Raw genomic sequence first — 26,699 nt, 5'->3', positions numbered from 1 at the left:
ACATCTATTTTTTTTTCTTTTTTTTTTTTCCACACACACACACTGTATTTTATTTTTACAAGAGATAAATAAACTGACACCAAGCATTGTAAATGGATGACCACAACAAAAGCAACAACTATTGCAATTACCAAACACGAAACACACTCATACTGTCATAATATTGACATTCAGTCCAGTAATCCTCCACTGTAACAGCTCCTCTACTTTGCAGTGAAAATTGATTTGTATATTTTTTTCCTCTGAGTCCTTGTGGGATTTTTTTTTTATTCAAACAGAAAGTCACAAAAATTATAATCATCCTCATCAGTTCACTTAGTCCCCTGTAATTAATTTTTTTTTCATGTTGATATTAACTTTGTCACTTTAGCTGGCTCTTGGCCCTTCCTGTTTAAGAGAGAATGCATCTGTGTTTCAGATCCCTTTGTGTCAGGATTTGACAGTTGCCACTAATTATAGGGGCGACTAAGGCCTCTGTGAAACTGTTCATCATACATCAAGTTTTTTGCTGGTACTTTACTCAGCATTATATTTGGAGTTAGGACACCCTGTGAAGTTTTCACAGAAGTGCTGTATAGTGGACGTGGAAGTTTCTGCAGCTGTTAACAGCTTCTGAGAAATAATAGACTACTCAGTCTCTCATCAAAGACTCTTGGTTTCTCAAGAATTTTAAATGGTGATCATTCTCCTTATCTAAAACCATTTCAGCTTGAAATATTTGTTTACCTTCATGCCTTAATCTATACAATTCTTGCTGGAATACACGGTCTTTTTTTTTAAACTCTGTCTCAGGATTTAACCTCTGTACTCCTGTTACTTGAAAACTTAATTTTAGAATTTGAACTTCTTTCTAAACTTTTAGGCTCTATAGTTGCTGAGGCCAAAGCTCAGTTTGAACTTCGGAGTTCTTTTCTGAGTGGTCAAGCTTATACGATGACTGCATGTTAGTGGATCTGGCTCACTCTTTCCATACATAGTGACAATAAGCTTATAGGCAGTTTTACATTCAGTTTGGGCAGGAGAAAAAACCAACTTCGTAAGCCCCATCTTTCTAAAGCATATTTATGTTTTTCTCCTTGAAGCCTGAGGACTGCATATTCTACATACTATCCCTCTGTACCCTTAGTCCAGATCATTACAGTGAATCCTTTAAGAATTTTTTTAAATAAAATATATGCTGTAAGTAATTTAGTACAGTACACATAATTAAAAGATGATAAAAGCATTCAGTGTTGAGGGTTTGTGATTATATGCCTTTAAAGCCTAAAGCAGCTCAAACGATGATGTTTCTTATAGTAAACTAGCTACAACTGTCCGTACCTCTCCTGATGGCAAGAACACTCTCCAGTGCTTTGAATCTCTTTTAGACAGTCCCAGAAACTTAGCTTGGTTTGGGACTCCCAAAGCCATGCTTTGCAGAGCCAATCTAAACTAAACATAGAAGATCATGTGAACGTTAAATGTTTAGGGTGTTGATATTTTTGTTACTATACCTATGGTGAATAGGTATTAACATAAAACGTAAGTAATTGACTATAACCCAGGTGAATATTCAAAGTAAACATTGAAAAGAGAGCAGCATTCTTGAAACAGAATTCTGTATTTTACACCAATGATTGGTCTAACATATCATTTTTCATTTTCTGAGGTCAGTTGATTGGAGAACATTTGTTGAACATTTAATTCAGCAGATGTTTATTGAGTGCTAGGCATTATGCTAGTCAGAATTTTAAATTCTATTATGATTATTTCTCTGGAGAATTCTTTTTTTTTAAAAATTTATTTTATTTATTTATTTTTGGCTGCGTTGGGTCTTCGTTGCTGTACACGGGCTTTCTCTAGTTGCGGCGAGCGGGGGCTACTCTTCATTGCGGTGTGCGGGCTTCTCATTGCGGTGGCTTCTCTTGTTGTGGAGCATAGGCTCTAGGCATGCGGGCTTCAGTAGTTGTGGTGCGTGGGCTTCAGTAGTTGTGGTGCGTGGGCTTCAGTAGTTGTGGCTCACGGGCTCTAGAGCCGAGGCTCAGTAATTGTGGTGCACGGGCTTAGTTGCTCTTCAGCATGTGGGATCTTCCCATACCAGGGCTTGAACCCTTGTCCCCTGCATTGGCAGGCAGATTCTTAACCACCGCGCCACCAGGGAAGCCCCTCTGGAGAATTCTTGAATGAAGAATTTCACAACTTAGTTTGTAAGAAAGGCTTATGATTTCTTAGGTAACTAAAAATTTTGTTATTTAAGGTCTCGTTCAACCCTTGGACACAATAGATCTCACTGGAGCCAAGGTTCAAGTTCTCATACAAGTCGACCACAGGAACCACGGAACCGCAGTAGGATTTCTACTGTTATACAGCCCTTGAGGCAGAATGCAGCAGAAGTTGTGGACCTTACTGTTGATGAAGATGGTAAGTTGGAGTACTAGCAGTGTAGAATTATGAAGAAGATTTGGTAAAATGAAGTATCTTAATATGCTAGAAACTTCTATTGCTGCTTAATGGTAATATATATTAAATTACAGGGAAGTTGCCAGGTATCCTAATGTTATTTTTCAATTAATATAATAACCTCAGTTTGTAAGTTGTGTCTAAAAATTCTTTCTGATTATTACTTCATTGCTTGGTAGTTATTAGAAAAAAATTATTTTTACAAGAGGTGGTTTGATCTATCCTCAGACTTATGTGTTATTGATACTTTCATTTATAATATTGTTATCATACTTTAACTTTGCTATGAAAAATAGAAACAACACTTTAAAAATACAGAACAGAAAAGCAATATAACTGAGTTTATTTTTTTATTTTTTATATTTTTTATTTTTTATTTTTATTTATTTATTTTTGGCTGTGTTGGGTCTTCGTTTCTGTGCGAGGGCTTTCTCTAGTTGGGGCAAGCGGGGGCCACTCTTCATCGCGGTGCGCGGGCCTCTCACTATCGCAGCTTCTCTTGTTGCGGAGCACAGGCTCCAGACGCGCAGGCTTAGTAATTGTGGCTCACGGGCCCAGTTGCTCCGCGGCATGTGGGATCTTCCCAGACCAGGGCTCGAACCCGTGTCCCCTGCATTGGCAGGCAGATTCTCAACCACTGTGCCACCAGGGAAGCCCCTAACTGAGTTTAATTGGTTAATACTGGTTATTTGAAATGTTCAGTTTGCTTTTAAAAGTTGTGTTATCCTTCAGTGTAATAATATGGTTACCTTATGTGCTGGTCAGCTTTAGTGTTTTGTTTTGGCTTACAGCTGCACCCAAGTAACTGAGGAAATAAAGCTAGAGTTGGAAAACAGAGGTTAGGGAAAGTGGTAGCAAGTATGAATATATGAATACGTATGTGAATTTTCCCTCATATTGAGAATTGTCTTCAGATAGTAATAGTTACATCTTAGAAGGAAATGGTCAGTCATAATTTCCTTAAGGAGACAGTAAGCCGTATATGAATTTGTTAATTTTGGCAGTTAGCTATAAATTGGAAAAAGGGTACATTCACTAGGTAGGAAGAGTTAGGGGCCTTGTGCAATCATCTCTTATATCGGCTGTTTGCAGTTTGGATGATCATAACTTTCAGAGTAGCAGTACTTTGGAATTAAGATGTTTATTAAGAGGTTATTTATTCCCATTGTCTACATTTCATTTAACAATGTCTCGGTTTTTATTTTGAAGCACCATAAATTATCTGTAAGGCAGTGGTTAATACAATAGGGATTAATTAAAGATTACTCAGTTAAATATTGATGGCTCTTTTGGAAACTTTTTGTGTGTTTTCCCATGTGACACCTGCCATCCAGTAAAGTAACAAAATGTGACAGAGTAGCCTTTTAACCCACTAGAATTTAGTTCAAACAGAATACTTTTACTTTTAGGTTAAAAGTATTCCAGTGATCAGGAGATGCCCCCTTCTCCCTACTGGTTTCTTTTAGTGGAAGGCTTCTATCTTATTAAAAATAAGTCCAAAGCTTAAGTTTATCAGTTAGACCAGTGGTTCTTACCTACTGGCCATTTTGTGCCCCTAGAGACATTTGGCAATATCTACAGACACTTTTGGTTCTCACGGTTGGGGGAGAGTGCTGCTGTTAACATCTAATGGGTAGAGGCCAGGGATGCTGCTAAACATCCTGCAGTGCAAAGGACAGTCCACCCTCCTCCCCTCCCACCTCCAACAAAGAATTATTCAGCCACTGTCAATACTGCTAAGATTGAGAAACTGAGATAAACTATTTGCATATCAACAGAGGTTCCTCCCTCCCCCTTTTATGTTTAGGCAAATATATTTCTTTAAGCATCTGAAGTACAGGGTCCCATATAGACTAACAGGTACTATTTGTGTTTCAGGAATCAGCGTACCTCACTTCATTGTATAGAATAGTTGTCCTCTCATTGTATATCACATTTAAAGGGTGATAATTCAGGTCTAATTATTGTGACTATGTAATTATTATTATTATTAGTAGTAGTAGTAGTATGTAATTATTATTCCCATTATTCTTAATTTTTAAACAGTCATTTAACAATTAGGGTCTAAAGTATAACTCATTCATAAGTTAAGGTCTGCCTGAAATTTCTTTTAATTTCTACTACAAAAACTTTAATTTTTATTAGAAAGCACTGATGAATATTAATATTGGCAAAAAAAATTGGGGGAAAAACGTACAAAAAGGCATGTAAGAAAGAAATTAAAACGGTTATTAAAAATCATAGCTAATGTTTATTGAATGACTACTGCTTGTAAAGCATCATATAAAATGCTTTATATGTGTGATCTCTGTTCATCCTAACAACAGTTCTGTGAAGAAAATTCTGTACTTTCCTAGTTCTACAGGTGAGGAAATAGAGAGTGGTTAAGTAATTTATCCTAGATCATACTGTCAGTGATGAAATCAGAATTGCTATCCAAGCCGTGTGACTCTAGAATCCATAATGTAACCAGAGAAAGTACAATTTGTATACTGTTCTAACAGCCTGTGACAATGTGTATAAACATAGGAGAGGGACTTTTACTTTGCCTCTTTTCTTTGTGATCAGAAGACTTACATGGTCATTACCCAAAAAAACTAGTTAGTCCTTTGAATTATTGGAATATACATATATGTGTTGGGTTTTTAAAAATGCAGTAACATGTCATTTTAATGTTGCAGTTTAACTTTATGAAAACTTTTTTTTTACTGTATATTGTACTTATTAGAGGGTTCATATTTTGTTTTAATAATTATCATAAAAATGTTAGCTTTTATTAAAATATAACCCATTACCTAATTTGTTTTGAAATGCTAAATAAACATTTTGTATTTTGTAGAACCTACTGTAGTACCAACCACTTCCACGAGAATGGAATCACAAACCACAAGCGCTTCCATTAACAATTCAAATCCATCTACCTCTGAGCAGCCCTCTGATACTGCTTCAGCTGTCACTAGTAGCCAACCCTCCGCAGTGTCAGAGACTTCACCTATGCTTGCAAGCAATAGTATGACTGGTACTTCTACAGGAGGTATGTAAAAAAAGAAAAAAAAAAAAAAGAAGAGCAGGGAGGGGACTCTTTATTAGAAAAAGGATTGTTGTTTTTAAGATTTTAGCTGTGTCAGCAAGAGTGTATTCTTAGAATAAGCATCATATGTGAACAAAGTGGTCTCTATTAGAATTAGACTATGACTTCATATTTGAGTCTGTGTGCTATATGTTACTGAAGTATTATAGCTCAACTGAAAGAGATGGGGGAGAATTGAATGGCTGACACCAAAAATACAAGCAACGAAAGAAAAATATAGATAAACAGGACTTCATCAAATTTAAAATTTTTGTACATCAAAGGAAATTTTAAGAAAGTGAAAAGATAGCCTACAGAATGGGAGAAAAATATTTGAAAATCAGATATTTGATAAGGGTCTAGTATCCAGAATATATAAAGAACTTGCACAACTCAACAATAAAAAGAAAAGCAACCCAGTTTTAAAATGGGCAAAGAATTTACATAGGCATTTTTCCAAAGAAGAAGGTCACTTGTACTAATGACCAAGAAGCACATGAAAACATTATTAGTTATTAGGGAAAAGCAAATCAAAACCAGAATGAAATTCTACTTTACTCCCACCAGGATATCTATAATTAAACAAAACAAAAACAAAGAACAGGAAATCAGAAGATAAGCAGGGTTAACAAGGATATAGAGAAATTGGAACCTTTATTTTCTTTTCTTTTTATAAATTTATCTATTTTGTTTTATTTATTTTTGGCTGCGTTGGGTCTTCATTGCTGCAGGCTTTGGGCTTTCTCTAGTTGCAGTGAGCAGGGGCTTCTCTTCGTTGCGGTGCACGGGCTTCTCAGTGCGGTGGCTTCTCTTGTTGCAGAGCACGGGCTCTAGGTGCGCGGGCTTCAGTAGTTGTGGCTTGCGGGCTCTAGGGCACAGGCTCAGTAGTTGTGGTGCACGGGCTTATTTGCTTGCAGCATGTGGGATCTTCCTGGACCAGGGCTCAAACCCATGTCCCCCGCATTGGCAGGCGGATTCTTAACCACTGCGCCACTAAGGAAGCCCCTGGAACCTTTATTAATATCTGGTGGGAATGTAAAATGATGCAGCCACTGTAGAAAACACTTTGACAGTTCCTCAAAAAGTGAAACACAGAGTTAGCAGCATATGACCCACAAGTCCACGCCTAGATCCGTATCCAAAAGAATTGAAAATAGGAATGGGAGTTTTAAAAAGTTTGATGATGTCATTTTCCCAATATTTTGTGTTGTTGTTTACTCTTTTGGTGTCATATCTAAGAAACCATTGCCTAACCAAAGGTCTCAAAGATTTACTCCTCTGTTTTCTTTTAAGAGTTTTATAGTTTTAACTCTTATCTCAGATTAACTGGGTCTTAAAGTAGTCTTTTTTCGCTCTTGAATGACGGCACAGAGATAGGAACTTGCTGTTTAGTAACAGAGACATCATAGACCCTATAGCTTGTAGATTGACTATATCACCATTAATAATGAAACCACCATATATTTTCTATCCTTTTTTTGCTTTTAATAATATATTTAATTCTTATAATATCCCTGTAACTTACCTTGAGCAGATTGGAAAACTGCTTGTGTCTGGTTTAGATCTCCCTTCCCTGGAAACTTGAGGCAAAGCTTGAGGAAACAAGGAGATTTCTCAGGGGTGTCGTTGAAAAAAAAAAATGTAGGCAGAAGTGAAATGGGCTTTTATTTCGTTTATTGAGTGCACTGTCTTTCCTGGTAGCTTTATGTACCCTATGCTTACCTAGATGTTATGTGAAACAGTCCCAACTTTATTTCAAGACAGTCTCAAAGCTTTTATTTATGTACTTATTTTTTAACACCCTTGTTTAGTTAGGATTCACATTTTATCTATTAGGTAGTAACTTCATTGCCTGAATGGCCTTCTCATGATATTACTCTATCTTTTAATGACCACCTTTGGGATAGACTTGCTCATGTTGTATTTCTCTAGACTAGGAGAACCTTGTTCCAGGCCAAATTGTTCCTCTGTATGAATCTGATAGAAGCACATACAGATATTCAGATTACATTAGGGGCGTTCAATTCTGCTGGCTTTATTACCTTCCAAGACTGTAGAACATCATTCACCTGTTTTCTTCACATCCTTTCCTTACTTTGCACCTTCTGGTATATTTCCAACCTTGAATCACTTGAGCCATGTAGCTTCTCTCTTATCCAGGTTCCTAAATGGGACTGGTAAAAATCATAGAACCATGCAGATTGGTGCCTCATGACTTTATGGTATCTAATCTTGGGCTTTTGTTAATAAGTTGTCATAGTGTGATATATCTCAATCGGTTCCCTTTCCTTCCCCTCAGTGTCTATTCCAAAATTCTCTTATTCTTCTTAAGACTCTCATTTCCGGGGGTAGGGGGGATAAAAAAAATAAATGAAGGTTCTCAAGCATGAATACTTGTAACTTCCAGCCCCCTTAATAAAAACTTTTGTGTATTTATACCTATCCATATCTCCTAACTCTTGGTCTCTTAACTCCTTCTTATAGTTTCCAGTCTCTTTATCTATGCTCCACCTCCTGTCCTTTCTTGTGTCCTTGACCTTGCTTTATCAGTTATCTTCCCTGTGTCTTCAGCATCTGTGTTGGTTCCGTTCCCTTCGTACACGCACGTGTACATTTGTGTTATGTCTATGTACACCTAAGTGGATCTTCTTCACCTTAAACTCCTTCATTTAACTTTAAATCTGACTCCTTTCAGAACAAACAAACATGATGTTTAAAAATCTGGCAATAATTTTCTTCTCACCTTATTTTCTCCGAGGACTCTATTTTCATCCCTTCTTTCACTTGTCCATCTCATAACTGTAGGTGTTTTCACCTACCATCAGTATGCCTATGACTCACCGTATTGTGCTTCCAGAACACTCTCCTTGTTTTCGTATCCAACCGCCTCTCTTCTGGACCATTCTGCAGTCACCTCAAACTCAACATGCCCCAATCAGCTTATCATCTGACTTCTCAATGTTCTTAGCTTTATGCATATATGATATCTTATATATTCATTTATTCAGCAAGTATTTGTTGATTGCATACTATGTATCAGGCACTGTTCTAGACACCGGGAGCACAACATAAACAGTGCTAACAATTGTAGTGGATAATAATAGCTAACATCTGTTGAACTCATAATATTGGTCAATAATTTATTTATATTAACTCTGATTTTTGTAATAACCTATGAGGCAGATTCTATTGTTCTTTTCATTTTACAGGTAAAGTAACTTGTCTAAGGTTATATGATGGTGGAGCAAGAATTCAAACCTACAAAGTCTGACTTGGATCCTGTACTCTTTCTTTATGCCAGGATTTCTCAACCTTGGCACTATTGTCTTTGGGCTGGACAGTTCTTGTGTGTGTTTGGGGGGGGCGGTTTTCCTGTGCATTGTAGGATATTAGCAGCATTATTATTATATTTTTAATTTTTATTAGAGTATAGTTGCTTTAATGTTGTGTTAGTTTCTGCTGTACAGCAAAGTGAATCAGCTATACGTATACATATATCCCCTCTTTTTTTGGATTTCCTTCCCATTTAGGTCACCACAGAGCATTGATTAGAATTCCTTGTGCTGTACAGTAGGTTCTCATTAGTTATCTATTTTATACACAGTAGTGTATATATGTCAATCCCAATCTCCCAATTCATCCCACCCCCCTTCCCCCCCGGTAGCCATAGCAGCATTCTTGGCTTCTCCCTACTAAATAACCAGTAGCACTACCTCCCCTCCAGTTGTGACACCAAAAGTATCCCCAGGTGTTGCCAGATATTCCCTGGGGGGCAGTGTTGCTCTATACTGTACCTAGAACCTAATGCTTCTGTTATAATACTGGTTGATTTCTGTTTTAAATTTTCTCTGTACTTGATGATGAGCTCCTTGAGGACCAAAGATCAAGTCTTTCTCTTTTTCAGCACTAAGCTGCAACAATGCAGGCATGCCTCTTTTCCTTTGTGAGGTTAGCTTAAATTTAGCAAGCGCTATTGAACCACCTACATTGTGCAGGCATGTTTCTAGTTTCTAGAGATAAAACAACAAAGGCAGACAATATCCATTCATTATTTTAAAGGCCAGGACTTTCATTTTTCAGTACCTTTGTAGATCCTTAACCATGCCATTATTATGTATAAGACTTGCCAAATAAATGAATAAATGCATGAGTACATCTCAGTAATCCTCCTAGAATTACAATAAAAGTATTTTAACCAGCTTGGTGTCACTGGGCTGTGGAGTTAATTCTTCTGGTGTAGATTTGTGATTATCTATTTTTAGTGGCCACTCAGCGGCCTAATTTTAATTAAAAAAGGCAGTGTTTTATTTACTCAATCAGATGTCTTTGTATTTCGCCTCTACTCTGTGGCAATTTTCTTTGGTCAGTAACTCTTGAACAAGAGGAGATTCAGTTGTCTTTACTTTGGATTGCTACCTTGTTTGAGCAACAGAGAGCTTCTGGACTGTAGGAAAATAAATATTAATTTAATTGGAAGCCAAAACTGTACCATAAGAAGTAGAGCTATAAGGTCAGTCCTCTTTTGGGGGCCATACTGCTAATCATATAACCCCTTAAATATGTGTTCAGCCTTAAGGATATTAAAGTCATTGTGCTTCCTCTTCACTCACTCTGAGTTTTGTATTTGAAATAATTGAAGACCAAGAGGGCAAATCATTTCCGAACAGGTTAAGTGTCATATCTGTCACTTCTGTCATGGCCCTAGCAGTCCCTAGATCTCTTGCTCTGGTTACAGACTCATCTCCTGAATCTTAGAGTTACACACAATCCTCAAATAACTGGGTTTGTAAAATTAATGTGTCATAGTTGGAAGGAATCATGAAGGTCATTTAGTCCATCCACTGAATGGATTTAGTGTCCCAAAGGTTTTCGATTTTCTTTTCTGACGTAACACACAATAAATGACATTTACTTGTGTAACATTTTGACGTGGGGGCTGAGATACAACCCTGAAAATGTTGTAGGAAGTAAAGTTCCTATAATAATGATATTGCTGTAAATCTTACAGCCTTTGGGAAATAGCTACTTAATGTTTGATTCAGCATAGCCAAGATAGGCTGTTGATCATGGTCATTTCCAGGTATGCCAGTTGTGACTCTGTCCAGGTTACTCAAGAAATTTGGAATGCAAATGAATGAAAGTGATTTAATTATAGAACTGACTTTGAATCTGCTGTCACTTATGTTTTAAAAGTGAACAGCTTGTTGACTTTCATTGTTTTTTGATACAAATTATTTGTAATATTTAACCTCTCAACTGATGATAACAAGGTAGTGCTAATTCCAGGAGGCTGTTAGAGATTAGTAAGAATTTGTAATTTTTTTCCATCCAAGTTTACAGACTCCTGAATTCTAGTTCTGAGGTTAAGAACCTTTACAAAAGGGTTCAGGAAATTAGCCCAAGAAGGCCAGAGTAGGAACTTGGGGTGGGGGGAACCAATATACACAGATTTAGAATAGAGATACTGCCTAACAGGGTTTAGATCACAGACTTTGCCCAGAAGAGAATCAGCAAAAGCAGGATAGGACATGTATGGGAGGGCAGACCCAGGAGAATTACAGGGAGGTGTACTGCAGTCAAACCCATCAATCAGAGCCTGAAGCATCCCCACCCAGATTCATTTATGTGAGTCTATAAATTCCCTTTATTGTTTAAGCCAGTTTCGGTTGGATTTTTGTATTATTTGTAAAGAACCAGAAGATTCCTAATTTTGGTACATTGGCCCAGAAGAGAATAGCTATGTACTGTGAGCCAAATAGGAGCAGGGTATACCTGGTATTGGTTACTCTAGAAAAAAGGCTAGAACAGTGGTACTCCAGAATCCTAAGGATTCTGAGGTGATGCCTCATGAGTCACGTGGGGGTGGGGGAAGGGAAGGACAGGGATTTGGGTTTTCCACTCTTCTAATTTTTATTTTTAAGTAAAAAAAATTATCTCCATTTTTATCTGTTTTATCTAATTTCCACATAATATGTAGTTTGAGGAAAGGGTGCTTTTTTTTTTAGAGGAGTTTGAAACACTAGGATAAACCTTCTGGGGACACTTTCTGCTGTTCTTTTGGCATGGAAGAACATACCTTCAAAATAACTGGGCATGTGACAGAGCATAATCAGGACTCGGATATTTCATACCTAGAAGATTATTATCTTTTCTAACAACAACCATGCAAGGCAATTATTGCTACATTTAATAGGTGAGAAAGAGGTTAAATAACTTTCCTAAGGTCACATTGCTCCAGATTAGACAGGCTCAGAATTAGAACTCAGGCCCATCTGACTCCATGTTTTTTCCCACTGTTCAACCTTGAGTCACTAGATCATTATAAGAGACTTTTAATTTTTGACATAGTAGAGTCTTATTTCTTTTGTTCTATTGGGTCTGAGTTTAGAGACCAGAGGAAGGGAAAAGACATTGGAAGTTAGTGAGACTTAGACAGATATGCTGTGAGTTGGGTGGTTATGTCTTTTTTTAAAAAATAAATAAATTATTTATTTATTTTTGGCTGCGTTGGGTCTTCGTTGCTGCGCGTGGGCTTTCTCTAGTGGCGGCGAGCGGGGGCTACTCTTTGTTGCGGTGCGCGGGCTTCTCAGTGCAGTGGCTTCTCTTGTTGCGGAGCATGGGCTCTAGGCACAGGGGCTTCAGTAGTTGTGGCACGCGGGCTCAGTAGTTGTGGCACGCGGGCTCAGTAGTTGTGGCTCGCAGGCTCTAGAGCGCAGGCTCAGTAGTTGTGGCTCATGGGCTTAGTTGCTCTGCAGCATGTGGGATCTTCCCAGACCAGGGCTCGAACACATGTCCTCTACATTGGCAAGCAGATTCTTAATCACTGTGCCACCAGGGAAGCCCGTGTAGTTATGTCTTAAGAAGATAAGATTTTAAGAAGTACATAGTAGTCTTCATTATATAGGAATGATTTATATTATTAGAGGCTCTGGAGCTCAGGAGAACCTTAGCTTTGTTGCATATAATGGAAAAAGACTCCCATGATATTTTAGAGTTTTTAAAATACAATTTAAAACTAATAATTTATAGTGACCTAGGAAAAGGTGATCTATTGCCATATTTAAACATCATGGTAAATATAAGCCTCCTAAAGCTTGCCTGAAAATCCCAGTGAAGATCACTGCCTGAAATTACAGGATATGCGTGTTAAGAATGTGACTGTATCACATTATTATTTACAGATATTTGAATTCAGTAATCACTTCTTAATTATTTACTTATTTATACACATATATAAAATATACACTTTCTTTTACGCAGTGATATTTGATCATTTGGTTCTATGCATTTTTTCGTTTCAAGATGACTCAAGGAGAGCTGCATCTAGTGCTGTAACGGAAACTGGCCCTCCTGCGATGCCAAGGTTACCTTCCTGCTGTCCCCAGCACTCGCCATGTGGAGGGTCGTCGCAGAGTCACCATGCGTTAGGACATCCACACACAAGTTGCTTTCAGCAGCATGGCCACCATTTTCAGCATCATCACCACCACCATCATACTCCCCACCCAGCTGTCCCAGTGTCTCCCTCCTTTGGTGATCCCACTTGCCCTGTGGAAAGACCTCCACAAGTACAAGCACCTTGTGGAGCAAATAGTAGTTCTGGTACCAGCTACCATGACCAGGTATGTGGAATTTGATGAGTTCATCTTGATTTTTTAAAATTGTGGTTCCTTCAGGAGAAAAAAAAAAACCTAATGATAAAGTTTATATGCTAAATAAGTCATTCTTGTTGCCCCTGCAAGAGTTCAATGATGTGTGATTTTTTAAAATTAAGTATTTAGGATTTTCTCATGTAAATTATTGCAACTAATTGAGGGGGCCAGGGATGTAGATAATTGGACGTGATACTAACTTTTATTCTGGAATGTTTTTAGGTGTTTTTAGTTAAATGTAGGTGGATCTAAATCTTTGGGATTTTATTTCAAACAAAGTGTTGAAACTGCAGTGTCAACCTAATTCATGAGAAATTCGGGAATTCTTCCAGTTTTTTTCTCCTCTACCCTACCTCTTATTCTGCAGCCTCCCTATAATCTCCACTCATCTAGAAATAAACAGCCGTCTCAGATGCAAACCTGTGACATAGTTTCTTAGGAGCAGATGAGGTTTTTAGTTTGTGGGAAATTGAAATGTCAGCAAAAATTATAAGAAATTTTTTGTGAATTAAGTAAATTAGTTGATATTATTAGTGAGTGCTTGATATGTCAAATAATATTAAATTAATATTGGTGATCACATGGAGTAAATAAAGTGAGGTGTTATGTGCTATTTTAACTTTTGCTCCGTCATCTCTGTGTATAATTGTGACGTAAACCTTGGTGGTGCATACTTTAAAAAGCAAAAGATGTAATTTAAAACTGTAAGTGACACGTGCTAAAAAATGTGCTAGAAAAAAGTCAAGAAGAAGTTCAGAGCAGCTGCTTTACTGTACCCTCTGACCTTTCCTAAAGTACTTGCTTCATCTTTTAAATTTTTGCTGGTTATCTCTTCTGGTTCTGACAAATTAAAAGTAATTAAGAAAGTGGGGTGTTCCCTTAAGAAGAAAAAACTAGCTGCTGATACCAAAAGGAAATTTGAAAGGGTTTAGTAGGAAATATTATTAAAGAGATTTTAGATGATGTTTTGGTTCTGATAACAGTTCTAAGTATTAACATCTATGGGTTGTCTAGACCTGTTCTACCTCTTGGGAATGAGGAAGCAACCTGAGTGAGTTAATTAGAGGAAGAATCTCTTTTGTGTAAAATATAGATGTAGCCTACTCACCTATCTCTAAGTAGAGGTATTTGGACTGTACACAAAACTTGAGAAGAATCAGCAGGATCAGGCATTCAGTGGTTATAATGGGTATGAAGGTAAACAGAGAATGCGGTTTTGGAAATATGAACGGTTTGAGATTGATGTAGCTATTTGTAGGACTCTGAAATTAGCCACATGCTCATGAGGTAGCCTCGTATAGTCTCCGTTTGAGACCTGTGTGGACACAGCAGGAAGTTGAGGAGAGGCAGACTGATCTGAGGATTTATAATTGTGTGGATGTCTTATGATTGAGTGTCAGACTATAGATAGGCAGAGAAAGATTGGGGAGGATTAGGCTTGACGAGAGAAGTTGCAGCAGTCACTTGACTGTGTACTCTACTACTCCTTTGGATGTAGCTTTCTCTTTTGAGAGAATAGTTTAATTAGTGCTATGCACTACTTATGAGATGTGTAAAGTAATATTTGCCATTTCTGTGCCATTTTGCTTACCCTCCCTTTTCCTTCTAGAATAATAATTGAATGAACTGTTGGAATTGTGAGGAAGAGGGTTCTCTGTGTTGATTTTTCCCCGTTTATTTTTATTCTCTACTTTTAACTTTACCCTCGGTTCCTTCTAGGAGGACCTTCACCCTACTTTACTCACTCCCTGGGAGTGTTCTTAATCACTGACTGGAGAAGAAGATAGGAAATTTTCTCACCTTCATAGTATGTGGATATTCCAGTCCATTTGCCAAATTTTAACCTAAATAGGAAAATACGGAAAGTATTTGAACCATAAGTAATAATTCACAATCTTAAAATATTACTCTTAAACCTTATTTATTCAAATTGGGAGCATATATTGTATTTGCCAACTCAAAAGAAAGAGCCCAGACATTTACTTAATTGATTGTAGACACATAATATAGAAGAGGAAAGTAGCTCTTTCTTTTCACCTTCCTATAGCTTCTCCTGTACCATCATCCTCCTTCCCTTTTAGTATCCAGAGTTTCTCATGTTTCTGTTATCCTCTGAGCTGGGAGGCCATTGAAAGTACAAAGACAACTCTGTCTCTAAAAAATAATAATAATAAAACAAAATAAATTTAAAAAAAGTACAAAGACCACTATGGTTCCTCACTGGGCTGGGTGACCTGGGCCTCTAATAAATGCATTACCCTAGCTTTCCTCACCTCTAGCCCCTCATCTTTCAGTATTGAACAATTCCTGCATGTGATTCCATATATAACATCTTTATTTTCTTTAATCACATTTTAAAAATTACAGCTGTACTGAACACTAAGCAAAGACTTGTATTTAAAATACTTAAGAATATAAAGAAGCAAGTCTGTTTCTGTAATCTGCTCTAGAGTAGAAGGTAAAGTGTTTTACTAAGGACTTTTCAAAGTGCTCAGGGGAAAAAACTTAATTACTTTTGAGTAGAGATGGAATCTAGACTCTTTGATTTTCCAACTTGGTAAATGGGCCTTCCCTAAAATTATATTCCTAATAAAAGTAATCATGGTTTAATCTTTTTTTTTTTTTTAAGCGAAAAAAGTTATGAGGAAAAGCTAGCTAATGGTTTAGCTTGAATAATCTTAGGGCCTTTGTTATCTTGGATAATGTTTGCACTATTAGAGTTTCAGTTGAATGCTTGCTGTGTACAGTTTAAAAACAGAACAAATTTTTACCTGGAGCCTTAAATGTTTTCAGTGGTATGATTATATGTTTTGTAAAGGAGTCCTAAATTACCAATCAGAATTTTGGGGTAAAGGAGGATATGGAAGTATGATTTAAAAGTTTCTTTCTCTCTTAAAATCTAGATAATGGAAGAGAAACAGATCTTAAAATAATATATTAACTTTTGTTCATCTTACAGCATGATCTCATGCTTGATTATTTAAAATTGATTATAAATTTTAAGTGTATGAGCACTAGAATTTTTACAGTCCAAGATGCACACAGTATCTTCTTGGTGCTCAGTAGGTCTTCACACTCAAAATTTTTACCAGTTTTAAATTCATAGATTCTATTTTTCTAGATTGCATTAGGAGTACTTTTATAATATAACATGAAACAATGTTTTGACCAAATTTCAGAAAGATAAAACATAGTTCCTCTTTATACAGCAGGCATTGCCAGTAGACCTGAGCAGCAGTGGTATCAGAAGTCATGGAAGTGGTGGTTTTCATGGAGCATCTGCCTTTGACCCCTGCTGTCCTGTTTCCTCTTCCCGAGCTGCAATCTTTGGCCACCAGGCTGCTGCTGCTGCCGCCCCGAGCCAGCCATTATCAGTAGATGGTTACGGATCCAGCGTGGTTGCACAGCCCCAGCCCCAGCCCCCTCCACAAGCCTCGCTGTCATCTTGCCGACATTACATGCCGCCTCCTTGTAAGTATGAATTTAACAGGCAAAGAGCTTAGAGGCACATAGATGAAGCATCGTCCTCTCCTCATGAAATAACCTTTCAGCAATACTAGTTTATAGATTTTTAGTACCTCCTTGGCCTAAGAGTGGAGTGTATTTTTCTTCTTTCATCCTCCCTTTACCTCACATACCCAAAACAGTCTTCTAAGGCAAAAAGGGCAGATGTTGTTGTAAAAGGTCTGGGAAAATAATAAAAAGTATATTTTGTCGTTTGACATACTAACATTTACATTTTAATTAATATCTATGAACTCGTACATTGAATGGCACCTTAGATTCCTATAAAAGGAAATTTTAAGGAATTAGATTTATCCTTTAGGAGTAAAAGGAAATTTGAAAGTTTAGTAGTCATTTCTACACATAGGAGAGTAAACTTGGATTAAGAATTCTGAAGCTTAACTGAGGCACAAGAGAAAATTCCTTGACAGAAAGCTTTGCCAATTGCAGAAAGGTTTCTGTACTCATTTGATGCAAGCAATTAAAGCAGAATCAGACGTGGCTTTTCTAAAGAAATTGAAATCTATGAGATACCATAAGAAATGAGAAATACCCTTAGGCTGTGTAACATATATTTATTGCTCTGTTAAATCATAGGTTAATAGTCAGATGGAAACTTATTAAATACTTTGATTTAAAAGAAACACTGAAAATTCATGCCAGGGGTAAACCAGAAAGTTGGCAAGGAAATTTGCTTTTGTTCTGATTACATGCAAGGGATAATTTTCAGTTATATATCTTCTTAGATCTCTTCTTCCAGTCCTATAATTTTTAAAATCTGGGTCTTGCAGGCACAGCTGGAGTCAACCCAGAATTTGTACAATGAAATCTGGTGATATATCACTTTTCAAGAATGCAACTTTAAGGTAGAAAAAAGGTTTTGAAACGAGTTAGTTTTTGCAAAGTATTGACCAGTGGGCAAATTCTGTGTGTGAACACTGGTATGATGTATCGGCTGTTCTGGAATACTTGTTGATATTCATCTTTAATTGATTATCTTTTATTGAGAACTCAAAATGTGTGGTTTTCTCCCCCTCCCCTTTAAAAATAATATACTGAAGCAATTTATAAGTGTATCCGTTCCCCTTTTATGTCCTAATAAAAAAATGTTTTAGACTTAAACTTGTTTTACTTTTATCATAAAAGTAACTGGTGTACACCCTAAGAAATTCAAACTGCAGAATGATATAAAATGAGAAGTTAAAAGCCCTTCTCCTTTCTTCCCACTAATGCTAAAACCTCAGAGGTACCAACTGTTTATAGTTTATTATAAAACCTTTTGGAAATTTTCTTTCTCTACACGTTATTATGACATATCTTATTATGACATATCTCTCCTTTTTAAAAAAAATGGGATTATATCAAACATAGTATTTGCCTCTTGCTTTTTCATTTTTTTTTTTTTAAAGCCCTAAATACAGCTGAGGTAGTTTTCTCTCTCCAGCTATTTCTTTTTCTTTTTCTTTTTTTTTATATAGCTACTTTTATTTTTATTTATTTATTTATTTATTTTTGGCTGTGCTGGGTCTTCGGTTCGTGCGAGGGCTTTCTCTAGTTGCGGCAAGTGGGGGCCACTCTTCATCGCGGTGCGGGGACCGCTCTTCATCGCGGTGCGCGGGCCTTTCACTATCGCGGCCCCTCCCGTTGCGGGGCACAGGCTCCAGACGCGCAGGCTCAGTAGTTGTGGCTCACGGGCCCAGCTGCTCCGTGGCATGTGGGATCTTCCCAGACCAAGGCACGAACCCGTGTCCCCTGCATTAGCAGGCAGATTCTCAACCACTGCGCCACCAGGGAAGCCCGCTTTTTCATTTTTGATGTTTTTAAAATTCAACAATACATCTTAGATTTCTTTTCATATTAGCATATAAAAATCTAGCTCATTGTTTTTAATACCCTCATAATATTCCATTGTATATTAAATTAGTCCTCTGTTGATGGACATTTAAATTGTTTGTAGTTTTTTAGTCTGTCTGTAGGGTAACTTCCTGGGAGTGAGATTGCTGGGTTAAAGTGACATGCTGAACTTTTAAGAAGCAAGATCAAGAACTTTTTTTGTTTGTTTGTTTTTACTGGCAAGAACACGTAAAATAGAGAAGAAGCAAAATGGTCTGTGGGAAGGCAGAATATGTCACCTTTATACAGTGGTTAGTAATTGTTTTGTTTAGATAAACAGTGTATTATAATGATGGCTGAATTTTTCACCACACACAAAAACTGGCAACTATGTGAGGTGATGGATATGTTAATTAAACTGATTGTGGTAATCATTTCATGTGGTATACATGTGTCAAATTATCATATTATACACTTTGAATATATTGTTGTATTTGTTAATTATATGTCAGTAAGGTTGAAAAAAATAAAATGATTAATGAAGAGTTAAATAAACTGATTCATTCCAAAACAAGACTTTAAAATTCTGTTATATTTGTGAATATTTTTTCTTGTATAATGACTATAGAAGTAGAAAACCTTGACATGAAACTGGGAAAAATGCTCTAAATTTGAGGAAGGATAGTTAACAATGATAAAACTTAGTGACTTCCTTTTTGATGACCAAGAAGTACTGAGCTTTGTGACTTCTTAGAGTAAAGCATTGATTTGAAAATATAACTTTTAGAAAATCAGTTTAAAAATACGTCACAACTTACACTGAGCTTATTGAAAGTTTCCTTTAAATATTGTGAATATTTAGTGAATATTTCCTTTAAATATTTCCTTTAAATAACAATACATACTAGCAGGGTTTCCTTTGAAGTATGGCTGAATGAGTCCATGGTTACCTGACTTTCACCACTGATGCATGAATCAAAGCAATTAAAAATTGAAGGCAGTCTTTCTGTAATGAAACTAGAGAATAGCTGTAGCTCCATACCAGGCTACCAAGAAAAACCTTACAAATAAAATGAAATTAGAACTAAAATCCAAAGAGGAGACAAACTTATTTTTAGACCTCAAACAGATGCACATCTCTTAGAGTAAGAGAGATACATATTCCTCTGAGGGACTTTTCAACAGTCACTTTGCAACATAAAGATTCAGGATGAAGAAATGGGTGAAACCATCTTTATAAAGGCTGATTTCCGTGGCAAGTTCCTGGCAAATATGCCCCTTCCTTCTTAATGTAGCACAGGAAAAGTAGCATGGGGCAGGAGAAGTGCACTAATGAAAGTATATGTTTGCAATTGTGCCTAGGACTCGCAAGTTGCTTTCCTCTCTGTAGTGCTCTATAACCAGTAAATGACAAAGGAAAACAAGATTTATGTATTTATAAGTATATAATTTATACATTTGATTATACAAAAGCAAAATACTTGAGTATGGCAGAGTAAAATTGATAGGAGACAATTTGGAAAAATGTTTATACTACCTTATTATGACAAAGCTTGCATGTATACAAGGAATACTTATAAACAACAAGAAAAAGGTGAATAATAGGCTAAGAATATGAATAGATAATTCTGGGAAGAAATGTTAAGTGGTAAATAATACATAATTTTTTTCTGGTTAGCATTTAAAAAATATAGTGATAGTGTAATTAGGCAGGAACTCTCATGTACTGCTGATGGTAATTAATTATGTAAACTTTGGGAAGGGTGTTTTGTCAACCAGTATCTGAATTTAAATTATTCTCTCAGACTCAGAACTGCTTATAGGAATTTATGCTACAGAAACTCTCTGTGAGCAGTGTGTGTGTGTGTGTGTGCGTGTGCACGTACATGCGTGTACACACTCGTGTACACGCATGTATGAAAGAGCACAAGGGGAATCATACAGATGTTTATTGAAGCTTTGGATTGCTTCCAGTTTTTATCAATGGCGATTTCTTCAATAAATTTTGGCGCATTCCTATAGTGGAATGCTGTGAAGCTGTGAATGAAGTAAAGCTATATATATTGACATGAGAAGATACCTATGATTACTCAAAGAAGAAAGCAAGATGCCAAACAGGACTAAGTAGACTCAAGCATTGATAAAGTATTCATAAAAATTAAATATGTGCTAATATGTCTGTAAAATATAATAGGAATGTATTATGCCAATATGTGCTCAACTCTATGGTGCCTGTGCTTTTCTTACAGATGCTTCTTTGACAAGACCACTTCATCATCAAACCTCTGCCTGCCCCCACTCTCACGGAAACCCTCCTCCTCAGACTCAGCCTCCGCCTCAAGTGGATTATGTTATCCCTCATCCTGTACATGCTTTCCATTCTCAAATATCTTCTCATGCAACATCTCACCCCGTGGCACCTCCACCTCCAACGCATTTAGCCAGTACCGCTGCACCAGTCCCTCAGCATCTTCCTCCCACACACCAGCCAATTTCACACCATATTCCAGCCACAGCACCTACAGCACAGAGACTGCATCCTCATGAAGTGATGCAGAGGATGGAAGTTCAAAGAAGGAGAATGATGCAGCATCCAACGTATGTTTTATGTTTTTAAAAGAATAATCACATCTTATTCTTTCGCCTTCTATTTCCATTGGTCTTTAAACCTGTAAAGTCTTTAGAAGTGATGTAGCTATCCTCAATTAATAGTGATGTAACTTAATCCTCAATTCACTGGGAAATTAATTCTTTACTAACCAGAATGTTCCTCCGTCTTATCCTGAGTTGTAGGTGCTGACAAAAAAAATCTATATCAGGTTATTTAATAAAATCAAAGCCCTTTCAGGATATAACCCAAGGTCATTTATTTTTGCAAACTAATCTCTTGTTTGTTTCTTCAGTAGTCCATACTAAAGATTAATGTTAAAATTGGTGATCCTGAGTAACAAGATGTAAAGTTATTAAAGATTGAATTTGATTTATTTTATGTTACCAACCAGAGGGAAGAAGGGTATTAGTAGAAGTTTTCAACAGCTGACATTGAAAAACTAGTCTTACTAACTTAGTTTATTTATAAATTTAAATATTAAGATATTCCCCAAACATTATGAAAAGACTATAATTGAACTTTTTGTTTTCTTTTGAAAATTCAGGATCTGATAGTCTAATTTAGGGCAGCGTACTTTGTTGGTCTAATTCTGCCTGCCTGTTTTGGTAAATAAAGGTTTGCCTGAAAACAGCTGCACTTGTTCATGTGTGTATTGTCTGTAGCTTCTTTCACACTACAGAAACTGTGTTGAGTAGTTGCAACAGAGACCATGTAGCCTGTAGAGCAAACAAGATTAACTATTTGGCCCTTCCAGATGTTTGCAAAACTCTTGATCTAATCAATAATCTGTAACTTCTTTCTTTAGTTATATAATTTAAGGTTATATTCAGAATCTCCGGCTGTTTCTGCCATTCTAATATAGTGACCCTTTATATAGAAAGTTGCCAATTTCCTATTCATATCTTCCAGTATCTAGAAAATTAAGATTAAACATGCAAAATCTGTAAATGTGTTTGAAACTAATAGTAAGAATTAGACTATAAAAAATGAATCCCTGGAACTGTTTTTTCTTAAGTGCCATTTGTTTAGAACTTTATGACCATTTGCATTTGTAAATTTGACAGACTTTAGACTAGAAAGAGAAAATATCATAAGCTGGGATGACAAATAAAGTGTGAATGGAGGTAATGTCAGTGCCCTGGATGTGTTGACATGTATTTGCATGTGTTTGAAAAAAATGCACAAGGTTAAAAGGTTTTTCTTAGAAGTTTTTATCCATTCAAATGGATGAATGTTATTACAGTATAAAGGTGAAGCAAAATAAAATAGTTTCCATTTTTCTGCTTTATATGTGTATATAAAATAACTTTTTTGTGCCTGTAGCATATGCTGGAGTATTAATTTTTAAAATTTTATTTTCATTTAGTTCCTATTATTCTATTTAAAATATTTGCTGTAAAGCAGTTATGCAAGATAATGTTAAAACTGCCTTTTTCCTTGGGTGATACTCGGATTGGAGGCATTGTAATAAATGAGCAGTGAGAATTTGTGGGATTATGGTTTCTTGATTTATTATTAATCATTAAATTATTTTATATTATGTTTTTATAATTTATAGAATTAATTTCAAGACTAATCTGTAGATGTTTATAATGTTAATACGATATTATTTTTTCTACACTAAGAAATAACCAATTATTCAATTATTTCCAGTGGTCTTTTTGTGTTCTGTGTTTCCAGGCGGGCACATGAACGCCCCCCACCCCATCCACATAGGATGCACCCAAACTATGGTCATGGGCATCATATTCATGTGCCTCAGACTATGTCCTCACATCCTCGACAGGCTCCAGAGAGATCTGCCTGGTCAGTATCTTGTTTATTTCAAAGCTATGCTCAGTTTCTCCTGGTGGAAACCTGGAAGAGATACTTTGTAGTGGAATGCTTAGAGAAGGGTAGTGTGGAGAAACTGAATTCCAGTTTATCTGTGAAGCACTGTCTCTGGGTGAGTCCTAAGAGACCTGGAGAGGAAAGAGTAGCAGCTTGAGTTCTGGGGCAGGGAGTGTGTCAAACAGGAGTAGAGCTTTTTTGTTGTTGTTGTTTTTCAGGGATCTACCGTCAAAAGTTAACTCCCTAAACTTTTCATAACTTCTTTATCCACCACCCCCCACCTTTGTACTCACATTTGCTGTACCACCCTTAACCCCTGCTGTTGACAGGGGAAATCCAGCCAGCATCCTCTAGGCTTGTGTTCTTTCCTAGAGAAATGGAAGCAGATTTGCAGTAATTTTCTTTCTGGATCTGTTGTCTGTAGGCCGTCATTGAGATCTTGATCCACAGTGACTTTTGAGACAAAACATAAAATGAGAATAAATAAATGAAGATTTGGCATTTACCAAATTTTACTCTTTCTAAAGTTTTGTTTACCCTTGCTTTATAAGGTAATTGTCCTTGATGCCAACAATCCAGAGGCACTGTCCAACAAACGGAAGACCTGGGAGCACATTCATATAAGCCAAAAAAGTAACCTCTATTCTATACGCTCCTCAAGAAGAATCAGACTTTTAGATTGGAAGAAACCTCAGGGGCCATCCATTATATTTCCTTCCTTTGTGAGATATGAAACTGAATACAAATGCGTTGCTCCTCATGCTCACAAAATTGGATCTTCGAATTTTAATTCCTAAAATGAATTTGAAATTATTAGTTATATCCTTTGGGCTAAATTATCTTTTTTTCTCAGCTAAGTAAGATTAAGAATCTTCAGATTACTTTTAAAAATGTAAACATAGGGCTTCCCTGGTGGCGCAGTGCTTGAGAATCTGCCTGCCAATGCAGGGGACACGGGTTCGAGCCCTGGTCCGGGAAGATCCCACATGCCGCGGAGTAACTAGGCCCGTGAGCCACAATTACTGAGCCTGCGCGTCTGGAGCCTGTGCTCCGCAACAAGAGAGGCCGCGATAGTGAGAGGCCCGCGCACCGCAATGAAGAGTGGCCCCCGCTTGCCGCAACTGGAGAAAGCCCTTGCACAGAAACGAAGACCCAACACAGCCATAAATAAATAAATAAATAAAAACAAAAAACAAAAATGTAAACATAATCCCCCATTTCTGTTGATAATAAAGACACTGTAAGGATGTCTAAAATTTAAACTGTTCTCCTCTTTTGTCAGGGAACTGGGAATTGAAGCTGGAGTGACTGCAGCTACTTATACACCTGGAGCATTGCATCCTCACTTGGCCCATTACCATGCACCACCTCGACTTCATCACTTGCAATTAGGAGCTCTTCCTTTAATGGTAAAATAGGAACATTTCAAAATTCTGACATAGTTGCCTTCAAAAACTATTCTTCCTTTTCTAAATTAAATATTTTATTGGAAATATTTTTAATGTATTAGTTGTTAATAGGCGTTTCAGTAGAAGTTGAGAATTATTATTATTAGATTGAAACTGTGCCATAAGAAGGTATTAGATATATTAAAACGTGTTTGTATTTGCATTGTAAAATATACTCTTCGCAATGTAAAAAATGACAAATTTTTTTCTTTTGTATGAAGATGACAATCTTGATCCACTCTCCCTAGGACATGTGATTTATTTTGTTGTAAGTGGTAATGGGTCTGTTCTAATGCATTCATACTTTATTTTCTGATCTGCAGAAGGACTGTATTAATTCTCTGTATCTGATTTGAACAGATTCAGATTTTGTTGATCCATTTTGAGTTCTAAAGAACAAATTCCACAAAAATTGAGTTTGCTCTTCACATAATACATATATTGTGTGGTACAGAGAAGTGAGTAGTTTTGTCTTGTAGGGGTAGAGGCACTGCAGAGAAGGTTGCCAAGACACTTTATTATACATGCAACTTCTAAGCAGGCTTTGGAAGAATTGAGAATGGTACTCTTACAGTGGCTACAGCATGTAAAGAGCTTTCAAATAGCATAAGCACAAGGAAATCCAAGTAAGTTGGTATTTCTAGATCTTAGGGGTGAGGGTCATTCAGCAATGAAATATCTGCTCTGCTAAGAAACTAGGACTCAGGAACCATTGAAAGGGGAATGTCTTGATCATATTTATGTTGTTAGAGTTATTTAATCAGGTTGTAGTTAAATAGACCACCTCTTTAGTTGTGTGTAAAATAGATTTCATGGTAGGAGAAGGATACTGGTTAGGACATTATAGTAGAAGAGATAAAAGTTGGTGAATGCCTGAACAAGGGCAGTGGTAGTTGACATAAAAATGATGGGATACATTTGAGTAATATTTAGGATGACTCCCAGATTTCTAGCTTTGGTTATTAGGTATATGGTGTTGCCATTCACTAAGTTGGAGAATATTAGATGAGGGTTTAGGGAAGGGGTTAGGTGAGTCAGGTTTTGGACATATTGAATCTGAGATAATATGTGTATCAAGGTGGGATGTCCAGTAGGAAGTTAGGTTTATGGTGTGGATCTCCAAACAGTAAACTGGTATCTGAGTTAAAGATGGGTTGTGATCTGTCAATGTACAATATATGTGTCACATATCTGTCATATTCCATGAATCCATGGAAGAGAATTAGATTTCCAGGAAAATCTAATTAATCTAATTTGTCAGACTGACAAGAGATTGAAAAAAACCTTGGAGAATAATAATACTATATTTAAATGATAATACTGTACTTCAAACAAAGAATTCCAAGAATTGGCTAGAGAAGTTGAGGAGAAACAAAGTTAGAATTATGTCAAAATAATATGGTCAGTAGCGTTTCATCACAAAAAAGTAAAGTTTGAAAAATGTTGAATGCATTTGGCATGGGAGTAGTTATTGGCGGCTTTTGTCAGAGTGATTTCAGTAGTGGTGAGGGATGGAGATGGGGTGCCTCTTAGATTACAGTAAGGAAGGTTAAAAAATGTGGAGACTGTGAATATAAACTACTTGCTTTATAAACTTGGCTGTGAAGGGAAAGTGGGAAATAGGGTTGGCATTTGTTCCAGGATTAGAGAGGTAATTTAGGTTTGGAGAAACTTGAAGGTAATTTTAGGTTTAAGACAGAACAACATTAACATTAGGAAGGACTTGTTTGAAGATGTCGAGGAAAGGGGTGGGTAGCAGTTAATTAAGGATGACCCAGGGTCGGGGAATAGGAGGAGAGGGGAGCAGGTGATAGAGCTTACCTTTGAGTAGGAGAAAGAGGAAGCTTATCCCTAAAAGCCAGAGAAAGGAGGCTAGGGAGGGTTACAGGAGAAGTGCAGGTTTAAGTAATTTGGAAGGCAGGCGTTCCTTTCTGATTTTTTTCATTTTCCTTGGAGATGTGTAGGAAGTTAGATTATCTGCTTAAAACTGGGTACTATTGATCTTGATTATGAGGAAAATTGCAGATATTTAAATACTAGGCTATTTGAAGGGTAAAAGTTATTGCTTATTTTAAATTCTTTTCCATGTGTGAATTGTCCTTTAAAGCTGTAAAACCTGCTAGAAGTATGTTGTGATTCAGCGAAGCTGATTAAAAAATAATTTTGGAGATTTATTTATAAAAATGGAATAATGGTGCTCTGTCTCAGTATCTCCCTTTCCTAACACTACGGTCAACTCTCGTTATTCATGGTAGTTACGTTGTGTAGATTTGCTGTGAACGCTGACTAAGCAGATATTGAACTATTGGTGT

The 26,699-nt window shown here is 36.7% G+C and overlaps 1 protein-coding gene across 10 annotated transcripts in view; it reads left to right on the top strand.

Annotated features, from left to right (window-relative positions):
• Nucleotides 1-26,699, top strand: part of RNF111 (ring finger protein 111) — a 94,871-nt gene that overhangs the window by 60,310 nt on the left and 7,862 nt on the right. For 5 of the 10 annotated variants that reach the window (XM_007165951.3, XM_007165948.3, XM_007165947.3 and 2 more), the window contains 7 exons: nt 2,237-2,400; nt 5,279-5,473; nt 12,812-13,131; nt 16,371-16,632; nt 20,748-21,096; nt 22,763-22,915; nt 24,222-24,348. In XM_007165951.3, the coding sequence (XP_007166013.1) occupies nt 2,237-2,400; nt 5,279-5,473; nt 12,812-13,131; nt 16,371-16,632; nt 20,748-21,096; nt 22,763-22,915; nt 24,222-24,348 (1,570 nt within the window). The remainder of the gene's footprint in view (nt 1-2,236; nt 2,401-5,278; nt 5,474-12,811; nt 13,132-16,370; nt 16,633-20,747; nt 21,097-22,762; nt 22,916-24,221; nt 24,349-26,699) is intronic. The other 5 variants (XM_057543667.1, XM_057543666.1, XM_007165950.3 and 2 more) reach the window with 3 other exon arrangements.

Source organism: Balaenoptera acutorostrata, chromosome 3 (genome assembly GCF_949987535.1).
Source record: "Balaenoptera acutorostrata chromosome 3, mBalAcu1.1, whole genome shotgun sequence".
Taxonomy (NCBI): domain Eukaryota; kingdom Metazoa; phylum Chordata; class Mammalia; order Artiodactyla; family Balaenopteridae; genus Balaenoptera; species Balaenoptera acutorostrata.
Note: the sequence above shows the minus strand (reverse complement) of the source record. Positions and strands in the feature narration are given on the sequence as shown.